The sequence below is a fragment of the Populus nigra genome, chromosome 7 (assembly GCF_951802175.1).
Source record: "Populus nigra chromosome 7, ddPopNigr1.1, whole genome shotgun sequence".
Taxonomy (NCBI): Eukaryota; Viridiplantae; Streptophyta; class Magnoliopsida; order Malpighiales; family Salicaceae; genus Populus; species Populus nigra.
Window position 1 is genome coordinate 16261539 of NC_084858.1, and position 11907 is coordinate 16273445.

The window sequence follows — 11907 nt, forward strand, 5'->3', positions numbered from 1 at the left end:
ACATCTTAGAAAAATAACCTTAGAAACGGTTAACTAACCTTAAACCCCTCACAACGGTTCTTTTCCTTACCTTAAACCCTACAAAAGCACACCGCCAGTACCGCCATATCTCTTCCAGTTAAACACCATGGCTCAAATCCTCCGCGGTTACGAACTCCGTCTCCTCCGCTGCACCCTAACACCGCCGCCTCCGCCGTCTGATTCCCCTTCTCCATGTCCACCGTCCGATCCTAACAACCTTCACTCCCACATCAATTTCCTCCTCACTTGTATCCAATCAGGAAATTACCTCCAAGCTCTCTTCTCTGACTCTGCCAAACTCGTCACTGCGTCAACACAACTTGACTCAACTAAGTCACCCGACCGAGTTTACAATGAGTTGGTGGAGCGAGTTGAGCAGTTTATAAGGGATGGCGGCGGCGGCGGCGATGAAGAAGATGGTTTCAGAGTTATTCTGGTCATTTGTGTTGCTATTGCTGCGTTCTTTTGCTTCATTCAGGGTAACATTACTGGGTAGGCTTTTGTCCCCTTTCTTAGGTACATTTTTCAAGTGGGATTTGATTATTTTGTTTATGTATGTATATATTTTTTTTATTTTTGTTCATTTTTTTTCAATTGTTTTTTTTTTTAATTATGAATTTGTTTGTCTATGTGTGTGTGTATATATATATATATGATTTTTTATTGATGGTTTTGTTTTTCGTTTTTTGGTGTTTATTAAATTTGTTTTTTAGGCCAGTGAGTGAGATACCTGAATGCCCTTTGCTATTGAAAGTTGAAGAATCTATAGAATGGGATAGTTGGGCTCGAAATCAGCTTATATCAGATGGCGCCCATTTGCTTGGGAAGTTCTCCAATCTTGAGGTACTGATATTTTGGTTTGCTAATGCAATTCATTGGTGTATTTAATTTGCAAGATGATGAGTTGGGTCTATAATTTTTAGTTATTCATGAAGTGAAATAGTGCTTTTGAGGGCAACTGTCGTGTAAAGTTTTCCCTTTTCAGCTGTTTCATGTTTTATTCATTGATAGCAGGAAATGAACTGTGGTTTTTAGCTTGTTCATAAAAGCATCTAGCGTCTTGAATTTGAATTGTTCATACCAATCAATTTTGTTTTGTTGTTCTGTAGTGTATAGTTTTTGCTAAAATGTTGGTCATGAAGGCAAAAGATTTGGAATTTGAAGGAAGCATCTCTTCGGCATATGGAATCAGAAGCATTTCATGGTGGCTTGCTAGGGTCTTGCTTGTTGAACAAAGGATTTTGGATGAGCTATCTTCTTCATTATTTGATTTATTGCAAGTGTCTATGGGTGAAACCCTACGCCATTTTGGCACCTTGGAACATGTAGCAAATTACTGGGGTGATGAGTTGGGTAATGAAGAAGCAGCTGATATTGTCTCAACAGTCCACTTGGAAGCAGGAATAATGGAACAGACCTATGGACGTGTCGATTCGTGCAGGTATTAGATATTTGTTAACTTAAGCTTTGAGGTTGACCTAACTTGTATTGTATCCTTATGTAGTCAGAGATTAGAAAAATTATTCTGGAGATGTTTATCTGTTTCCTTTTTTCTGTGAAAACTTCCTATCGTTCTGTTTATCAGTTACAATAGTTTTTGTATTCATGTTGAGCCTTTGTTTTGTTATACTTTCTGATTAATGTTGGTAGCATTAAAGCAAGGCTTAATTCGATGTAGTTTCATTTGTTTGCTTCCATAAAATTGGTGCGATTTCTTGATTTACACATTTTGTTGAACATAAGTAAAGAATCTTGAAAAAAATAGTAAATCCGGGCGAGGTTACTTCAAAATATGTAAATGTTGGCCATAACAGATCTTTAAGTAATTACAGTCTCTTAATCACTTAGTTGTCTGCCTTTAAATTCTTTTTTCTGAAGCATTTCTGCGGTGTCAGACTGCATCTTGAATCAGCTGAAGTAGCATCAGGGATTCAGCTTTCCCTTACGGGGGTTCTTGGCTATCGAACCGTGCATCAGGTAAATAATTTTAAATGCACTATTTCCGAATCTTTTGGAAGTTTTCTTATTGGCTTCAGGGATCATTCTTGTACACAGGTAGAACCGAAGCAACAAAGGCTACTTGTTGTGGATAGAAGCTTATCACACACTGGCGGTACCAGCTCCACAATGAGCCTTGGCATCAAGACACATGATTCGACTACTACTAAGAATGATCAGCATGAAATATCTCAAGCCTCTGACATTCATAGGACACCAGTATTATTGGAGACTGGTGACAAGTCTGAAATTGGAGCACAAGGTAATCAAAATGTTGCTCCTCACGGTGCTGCCCCTTTAAAAGCAGTTCAACAGGCAGTGATTCTGGCACGGTGCCTTTTGATTGAAATAAGCAGTCGACATGATGAGCTTCAAAGTAAGTTTCTTGAATACATCTGATCTGTGAAATGAACTGTCTGATTGAGTTTTGTGATCAACCCCATATTACTTATTCCAAAAGAAACTAGCCAGTTTTAACTGCATTTACGTAATGACCAATAAACTGTTTCCTTTATCCCCAATTTAACTCTGGTTCAACATAAAGTTCGTGTGGAACATAAATTCTAATATTCTCACATTAATATTCTTTTGGACGTAGATGATGTGGTAAAGCATGGAATGCTCTCTTGTAAATTTGAGGGTAGGGAAGGATGCTTATGCAGTGGCCCTTTTGGAAATATAGTAGAAGCTGTCTTTTTTTTTATATATAATTATTTTTCAAGTAGATTATAGGGGATGCTATGTACCTTTCCCCTTGTGGTTGGCGCAAAATTTCTTCTTTTAAGGCCTAATTTTCCTGGACCTTCTGAGTTGACTGAGACTAGGCAAAAACCCATTGTGTTTGTTGAACACAGTAGGTTGTTTGATACTTTGATGTACTTGCTGTTCATTTTTATTGGCCTTCTTTATTTGCATTTGTTAGGGTTTTTTTTTTTTTAAAAAAAAAAACTTGCATGCGAGGAGTTTTAAGGACTCTCACTCTTTATGTGGGTGCTTGATTGGTGTTACATGATATATGAATCCCTTGATCTAATAGTTTAAGATTCAATCAAATACTCTTCCGTCTAATTTCTTTCATCTCTCTATTGTTAAGGGGTGCAGTGGTTTGAACAATAGATATTGGTGGCTCCTCTTTTGTTTACTTATGCCGTAATTTCTGTTTCAGGATGGGATATGGCTCCATTCATAGAGACCATCGATTCTCAGCCCACATCATTCTTTACTGTAAGTTGATAGAAGCTTGTACTTTTTGTTTCCTTGAGTAGTAGATATCGCATAAAATAGAAAATTACAGGGGATAAGTGCACTTGAGGTCCTTGGCTCATTGAGCTTTTTAACAACTTTTTTATTAATATGGTTTATGAACTCATTGATTTTTGCCAATATTGTCCTTCAGGGAAAGGGAAATTAGTTAGTTTTTAACTTTTGAATTCAAACAATAACTGATATTAGTACTTTCATCATACAGTCCATTTGAATCTACATGTGGCTGTGTTTTGTGGTTGTCTTCTATATGTGTAAGGGTTGCTTCTGAAGCATTGAAGGTTTTATGCTTGCCAGTATTTTGTCATGCATTTAATAAGAAAAATGATCTAATTTTGATCGTACACTCCTAAGATTTTTGTGTTCCTGCTTGATTTCCTTGTTTAGTTACGGTGTTTTTGTGACCTCCTACGTATCCGATGGGAAAAAACTCGTTCTCGCACAAAGCAGCGTGCTTTAGAGATGATGGAGAAATTGGTATGCTGCACATCCTTCTCCCATATCAGTCTGGTCTTCTGTTAATATTAAGTTGTTTGGGCTTCGTTATTTACATTTTCCTTTTGAATCATTTGTTCTTCCCATCTGTTTCCCAACATTTCTTTAAATTGTCAGCACCTGTTTGTGCTAAATACATGATTATTGGTACAAGAAATACGCTAAACACAATCAAGAATTGGGAAATTTTGGGTTATTTGATCTTTTTGTTCTAATAATTATGCTATGGCATGCGATTATGACTAAATGCTGTCCACATTGTCTGTCACAAAATCATCCTCAACATTTTTTTCCTTAAAAAAAAAAAAAACAGAGAAAAGAGGCTTACCATCTGAATGTGTCTGAACAACAGCCAAAAAACATGTGACCCAAAGAGCTTAACTATTACTCATAGGAAATACAATAATGATTTGACCTTCTGTTGAGGCTTTTGTGGAAGCTGAGAATATTCTATATTTATGATATAACATGGGATCAGAGCTAAATTTTGTAACTATATAAGGGAGGAAAAACAGAGAATGGTAAAACATGATACTAAGTTGAGGTCTATACAGGCTTCTTGTATTTAAATTCATGCCCTTTCAGTGACTGCATATAATAATAGTATTTTTCTTGTTAATCCTTGCCAGTAGATTATATTCTTTAACCTTTTGTAATTGTTATTCAGTATAGCATCCAGCACTAATTATTTCTCCACCACTTTGCTCCATGTACTACTACTACCTTTTCATTGCTAGGGTATTTGAGTTCTCAAACACTCCCTTGGGGGGAGTGCAGAAGGGAGTTGTTTGATTGAGAATTTCACAGATACTGTTTGCAATTATTTCAGGTTGAGGGCATGCACAACTCTTTGCCTGGAGTGGCACAAAGGATTCCATTTTGTTATGTCGCCAATATACCTACTATTCCTGCCCTGCGAAAGTAATTTTTTTCCCTTCTGTCAGCAAATGGCACTATGTTTCCATTTATAGTTCCTTAAGTACATTTTAGTGATATGAAATATTTGTTAAAATTGAAAATGTGTTTAAGTGTTTTCTTGATTATTTCTAATTCCTTGTTTCATTTTTTTCTGATTTAGAGAACATGGTGAACTTCTAATTAGTTGTGGCTTGATGGGAGAGGCAATTACAATCTTTGAGAGTTTAGAGTTATGGGACAACTTAATATACTGCTACTGGTGAGATCACCCATGATAGCCTTGGTCAAACTGACATCAACTTGTTCTTATCTCTTCTTGTCAATTGTTTGCACTTTTGTGTTTTTTGTTTGTTTCCTGCTGCCAGTGGGAGTCTCATACAAGTTACTGCATAAAAAACAGCTTATTGGAGAAAAAGGCAGCAGCTGTTCAACTCATCAAGAAACGACTGTCTGAAATGCCTAACGACCCAAGGTTATGGTATGTCTGGTTCCATTTATTTAATATTCTCTTTCAAGTCTTTTGTTCTTTTTTCCTGTTTGATTTGTGAAACTATGGTAATCAAGGAGTAAGTTTAGGTTTTTATAAGCTATTATTGTCATTGAGAAAGATTTTCTTATCCAAGACAGACGTCATTGATGAGCTCATGTTGAGTTAGTGAATGCTGTGAGATCGAAGGGGATGTAAAGTGCATGTAATGGATTAATCTCTAGTAATTCGACTAATCTTATGTTAAAGCAATTGCTCTTATTAAGTGCAATTGTTGTTGTGGTTGTGCTGTTTTCTTTTCCTGGGAGAAAGATGGCTCAATGATTTTCTAACATTTTGAGAAAAAAACGCCTGGGAAGGACAGCATTTTCTGAATATGGTGTGACCATACTATAAAATGCAAAAACAATTCATAGAACTTCAGCTTGAACCAAATTAATTTCTGTTAAAGAGTTTAATCAAATTGAATTAAGAAAGGTAGGCCAACTCAGTTTTTTTTTTCTTACATTAAAATTTCAGTTTTCAAAGACTAGAACAGTGAGGTTTGTTTAGATTAGTAAGTTGCACAACAATGAAGGTTCCTTTTTTTTTTTTTGTATTTTAAGGAATTGGTTATGCTGTCATCAAGATGATTGCACCTTAAGTGTGTGCTTAATATATGCTAGATGTCAGCTTTTTCAACATTGTCTTCCGGCTTAGGAAATGTGGAATATGCTTGTTGTTTCTTGTGGAGAATGGCATATTTCCTCAAGTAGGGTGGAGGTCTATTATTTATGCACTCAGATGCGTTTTGGGAGCACAAATGGCTGTAAAAACTTGTAGAAGTGACTTCCTGTGCTTTAATTTGTGATATTTAGATCAGGTTTCTAGAATGCTAAAACAATCATTCTCTATCGAAGTAGTTTTTACAGCATGACATGCAAAATTGTTTACTTGGCCTCCTGCAACCTGCTTATGAGCATTTAGAATTGCATGTCACTTAGCTGCTATTTAGATGAACTAAAAGGCCCTTTTGGTTTTATTTTCTTCCATTTAATAATCTTTGTATTCCTTGCTCATATATATATATATGTTCTGTGTGTGCATGCGCATGTGCACTCAATGGACCCATTTTGCAATGATATTTCCTACTTTCATTTTTAGTTGAAATTGAGATTTGAGCTCCTTTGCTTTCCAAGAAAGATGTTATGGTTTTAACTTGTTCTCGAATTATTCTATATGTTTCTCCTCTTCATTTATTCTCTGATGGAATTTGCACATTCATGAACAAAAAGGAATGGGATAATGCAAGTAACTCTCGTAGTCACAGTTTTTGCTTTTCTTTTCTGTTCTGTTCTTCTTCTTCTTCTTTTTTTTTTTTTTGAGGGGGGGTCTCTCTCAACTGAATGGTTAGCATACTCCATTTCACATGTGAGAACTTATTTTGCAGGTGTTCGTTGGGCGATGTTACAAATGATGATAGCTGTTATGAAAAAGCCATTGAAGTTTCAAATAATAAGTCTGCACGAGCCAAGGTGATTTTCATTCAATACAAATAAATTGTCAATGATTTGCTTATATGATGATGCATTTTTAATATTATTGTTTTCTGTATGCCAGCGATCTCTTGCTCGTAGCGCTTACAATAGAGGAGACTATGAAACATCTAAAATCATGTGGTATGTTTACCTGTTCCCCTTCCTTTTCTGCTTCTACAATTGAATCTTATTATATTGTCAAACAGGGATAGATCCTGATTGCAAACTATTTCTTGGTTTAATTACAGGGAGGCTGCACTGGCCCTGAATTCTTTATATCCAGATGGTTGGTTTGCTCTTGGTTCTGCTGCATTGAAGGTAACTTGTGCATCTAGAACATATTGAAAAATCTTTCTACTGCGTGGTTACAGATTTTAAGACTTACTTAAAATAATGATGCAGGCTAGGGATGTTGATAAGGCACTGGTTGGGTTTACTAAAGCTGTTCAATTTGATCCTGAGAATGGGGAGGCTTGGAATAATATTGCTTGTTTGTATGTTATATTCACTTTAGTTATTTTGCTGTTTGTCCATCCCAAATTGACTCTCTCTCTCTCTCTCTCTCTTAATGCATCAAAGTCCCCCACAAACAAAGATACAAATTACCAATGACCTTGACATGGTGGAACATAAAACATAATTACTACTAGACCACTAGGGAAGCTGCAGCTAAAGCATAAACAACTATCGAGGACACTTTCCACTTGTGGCCCTTTTAATTATCTTATATTGACATTATGTTTGCTGAAAGATAATTATTTCTAGATGCTTAAATGTCACACACACACACACACAATCTTTTTCATTCTTTGAGAACGGCCATCTTCATTCTTAATTATGGCACCCCTCATTGACAACAGACATATGATAAGGAAGAGGAGCGAAGAGGCCTTCATTGCATTCAATGAAGCCCTGAAGTTCAAGTATGTCTTTCCTTGTTAAATACTGGATGTGCATGTTCACATTTTCTTTCTTTGTACTAAAGTTGGCATATAACTTCATGATAGACGAGACAGCTGGCAGATGTGGGCACAATATAGTCATGTTGCCTTGGACGTTGGCAATGTTCATAAGGTACACCTGCATATGCACTTTGTTCCTTTCACCCTGCATAGAAGTCCACATCCAACATGTTTCTAGAACTACCATCAGGTGCATTCTGATCTGATGTCAAATTTTAAAAATGTTTAAGCATCATAGGATATGCTTTAAGCAGGCTCTCAGGGACGCAATTCTGTTTAAAATGCTAGTGCTGTACTGCATGTGACACTGCAGCACTGATTTATAAAATTCCACTTTGGCACATCGTAGAACTTGTTGACTGACATGTTAATAGTAGAATATTTTCGTCATGGTTTTGCAGGCTCTGGAAGCTGTTCGGATGGTTTTGAATATAACCAGTGGCAAAGCTACTGGTAAAGAAATTGATGCCGATATATTAGAGAGAATTATGTTAGAAATAGAAGAGCGGATTTCAAGGAGACCTTTTAAGCCCCCCAATGTGTCGGATGATACTAGTCTTACCACTCAACATTGCCCTGATGATTCTCATAATGATTCCATAAACGAGTCAGAACAAAGAATTGCAGTTGGAAGGTCACGCGAAACTGAGCAGCTGGTGGAGTTGCTTGGAAAAATCCTACAGCAGGTTTGCAAATACTTTAATGTTACCCTTTTCCATAGCAAAGTTTCACCATTTTGGGCACAGTTTTGATGATTAGATTTGTACAATTTCATAAGTAATCTCTTTCATTCATTCTGTGAAGCCTGTCTGTTGATTACTGCATTGAGCATGTTCAAAACTAAATGGGCTTTAAAATCTTGTTATTGGTGATTTTGATTATGTTTGAATGGCTGCAGTCGTATATTTCTGATTGTTTTGATTATCTTTCTTGACTAAAGTGGCATATAGACATGTTATAAATATGGTAGATTCATTTTAACATCTCTGTTTTACGTTTCAGATAGTTAAAAGAGTAAGTAGAGCAGATATTTGGGGCTTATATGCAAGGTGGCACAAACTTAAAGGAGATCTTACAATGTGCTCTGAAGCCCTATTGAAGCAAGTTAGATCATATCAGGTATATACATATAGAGTAATAATTATTATATTATATTATTGCGACTCGATATTACTGCTTTTGATTCATTTCTAGAGCTTGTTTGTAGTACACAATCATTGCATATGTGACTGAGTAGGCTATGCATTCGACAAATTGATACTTAACACGTCATGTTATGGTCTTGTCAAATCATAATTTTTATGTGTATGTTTTCATTACACATAATTACATCAATTTTCTACTTTTATAATATAAATTATATCTTGGAACCTCATCTAATAGCTTAAGTTATTGAGTTGAGTTGGTTCTTTAATATGGTATCAGAGCCTTAATGACTAAACGATCATAAGTTCGAATCTCACCATTCCCATTTATTTGATAAAAATTAAGCACAAGACAATGCGAACTTGTGCAAGTTTCAAGCCTAAAGAACTTTTACTTAAGGGGATGTATTAGAAAATAATATAAATCATATCTTGAGATTTCATCTAATAACTTGAGCTATTGAGTTGACATCACTTACTGTAGCATCATAAATCAGGTTACTATTAGAAGAGAGATAATTGTACATTCTGAAATCTTAAATATGCATACACCAACAACCAAGCCTCAATCCGAAACAAGTTGGGGTTAAATGTGCATGATGTACAGGGAGGGAGGGATGTGACTGAGTAGGCTATGCATTTAATAAATTGATACTTAACATGACATGTTATGGTCTTGTCAAATCATAATTTTTGTATGTTTTCATTGCACATAATTACGTCATGTTTTCACTACACATAGGGAGGGAGGGAGGGATGTGACTGAGTAGGCTATGCATTTGTGTTATGGTCTTGTCAAATCATAATTTTTGCGTGTATGTTTTCATTACACATAATTACATCATGTTTTCAATACCGTCCATTGAAGTGTTGCAGAGATTCCAATACCGTCCTCTTCTGGCCTTGATGCTTGTTCTCCACCACTTCATTCTACTAACAGGTTTCTTTTGGTGGTAGCCCAATCTTCACTACCCAAAACTTATGCCGCCATCTTTCTGGTGTATCAATCCATCTTCATTCACATGGCGTTTGCATCTGCATCAACGCCCAATGCCCCTCTTATAGTAGCTTATCCTTACAAGTCATTTCCTTTTTCCTTTCAGATTCTTCCATCTTGTCCTTGCATGTTGAACTTGATTGTTTCTTTTCTTCTGTTTTCCTAACGCACATGTCTGACACTAGCAACCTATGCTAAGTTGTGATTGCCTCCCTGGTCCAAGGTTTGGTCAACTGTCCTTGGAAGGAAAAAAGTCTACTAACCACTGATAAAAATTAATTTGATGAGATCTCTCTAAAGCAGGTTTTGTTAACACTAAATGATAGACCAAGTCAAATTCTTAAAATAGCCCCTGAATCGGTGGCCCCTGCCACCATCTGAAAACAATTTTTATTGCTTTCATGCGCCAATTGGATTGAAGTTTCCTCCTGTGATATCTTTTGCTCATGGGTGCTCCTTGGATTAGCTTATCCAAATATTTCCAAAATTCATGCTGTGTCCATGTCCAAACCCGCATGTGATGGCCATGACATTAATTACGATGACTGTCTCCTAACGTTTGATGGGTTTGCTAGTTTTTTTAGTCTGCACCGTTATTGGGTATTGCTTGATATTCACTCATACCAGATGCAGAGATTCATCATGTCCTTACAAACAGATTTATTTTAGTTTAAAAGGCCATTGTTAGAATTGATTGTTTCTGTTAATTAGTTAAACTCTTTCTCAGGGATCTGATTTGTGGAAAGATAGAGATCGATTTAAACTTTACGCACGGGCATCATTGGAACTGTGCAAGGTGTACATGGAAATTTCATCCTCTACTGGTAGTCGTCGTGAACTCTCTACAGCTGAGATGCACCTGAAAAACATAGTTAGACAGGCAAGATATATGATTTAATGATTTTTACTGGAAATTGAATTGGTGCAATGTATTTTCCATGTCTTTTCCTGCTCAGTGTGAACATTTTAGCCTTAGTTGACTGTCCATTGTATGAACTAATTCAGTCATTCACATTTATTCTTCAATTGTTTTGTAAACAATGATAAATATGATGTATCTGAAAATTCAGGCCGGGAGCTTTTCTGACACAGAAGAATTCAAGGATGTTCAAGCTTGTCTTGATGAAGTGAAGAAACGTCAATCTGATTAAATGCCAACATAAACAACTTGGAAGACTGTCTTTGGATCAGGAACCATTCCATATGGTTAAGCGTGGACTAGTGATACTTTTGCTGATTAAAATATTCAAGCATGAACACTTTGCAGTATTTCCCTTTGTGTTGCTTTTTCTCTCCTTTTCTTCTCATTTGTCTCTCCATCCTTCTCTTGTACTAATGAAATAGCGAGGCATTATCCAGATACTCTGGAACAGCAAACCGTAATCATTCTAGGTTCTTGTTCTATTGCAAATGAGTGTTTTAGGTTCATAAGTTTGAGAAACATTGCTTAGTCTTGTGGTGCTTCTTTTAAAGTTGAGTTTAACCTCCATTGTGCACTATCATTAGCTGTGGCTTTGTATTACAATTTTGTTCTGTCATTTTGTCTGGTTTGAGAAGCTTGCTTGTCCGCTGAATGAATTGTAGAACAGACATGAACCAACTCCATCTCCTCAAATTAAAGGTGAATGTTATTTTTTAACTCTTTAACAATTTATGTTCTCTTCTATTTTTAGGATTTCTGAAGCTTGGAGACATACAGTACACGAGGGTGCAACTCTTTTCTGGGTGTTCGTGCATTTACTGTAAACGACACATGTAAAGGTAGTTTTCTTCTGGCTGTGGACTGGTATACAGTTAGCATGCTTTACCCCCTCTCCCTTTCCTCTTCTTTCATGATTCTTCCATGTAGATGTTTTGCAATTGCAATGAACATAATGGACGAGTTAAGTCTCTACTGAGATCTGTTTTCTGGCAAGGAATAGATTGCATCCCTATTGTGACTTCAACTGTGCCACTTCTCAGTGTTGATCACACACACACACAAACACAATGCCTTTGATACAACAAGAAGACAACCATGGAATTATCCCTTTCTTATTCACAGATACAGGTAGCCACAAGTGAGTTGAGAAAAATGGTTATTTTCCCTTATTCCCCCCCCCCC

At 36.4% G+C, this 11907-nt stretch overlaps 1 protein-coding gene across 3 annotated transcripts; it reads left to right on the forward strand.

The window, feature by feature from the left end:
- Positions 1-26: 26 nt before the first annotated feature.
- On the forward strand, positions 27-11749 carry LOC133698312 (uncharacterized). 3 transcript variants are annotated; one of them, XR_009843059.1, is made up of 21 exons: positions 27-513; positions 735-864; positions 1131-1462; positions 1917-1998; positions 2077-2395; positions 3185-3243; positions 3670-3759; positions 4607-4698; positions 4856-4954; positions 5096-5173; positions 6612-6696; positions 6782-6840; positions 6948-7017; positions 7102-7193; positions 7560-7622; positions 7707-7773; positions 8063-8347; positions 8664-8780; positions 10531-10683; positions 10874-11053; positions 11477-11749. XR_009843059.1 is itself a non-coding variant. In XM_062121192.1 (20 exons), exons 1-20 carry the CDS (start codon positions 128-130, stop codon positions 10952-10954), a joined length of 2739 nt encoding a protein of 912 aa, XP_061977176.1. In that variant the 5' UTR covers positions 27-127; the 3' UTR covers positions 10955-11359. The 3 variants fall into 3 exon arrangements, 1 of the variants encoding a protein (XP_061977176.1); XR_009843060.1 differs by lacking the exon at positions 27-513 and adding an exon at positions 515-537; XM_062121192.1 differs by lacking the exon at positions 11477-11749 and having other exon boundaries at positions 10874-11359.
- The last annotated feature ends 158 nt before the right edge of the window (positions 11750-11907 follow it).

Bases quoted from the DNA above. Each gene is read 5' to 3' on its own strand.
- LOC133698312 (XM_062121192.1), top strand. From the start codon at position 128: ATGGCTCAAATCCTCCGCGGTTACGAACTCCGTCTCCTCCGCTGCACC. The intron at 1,463-1,916 runs GTATTAGATATT...CTGCGGTGTCAG, and splicing joins GGACGTGTCGATTCGTGCAG to ACTGCATCTTGAATCAGCTG. The intron at 5,174-6,611 runs GTATGTCTGGTT...CTTATTTTGCAG, and splicing joins CCTAACGACCCAAGGTTATG to GTGTTCGTTGGGCGATGTTA.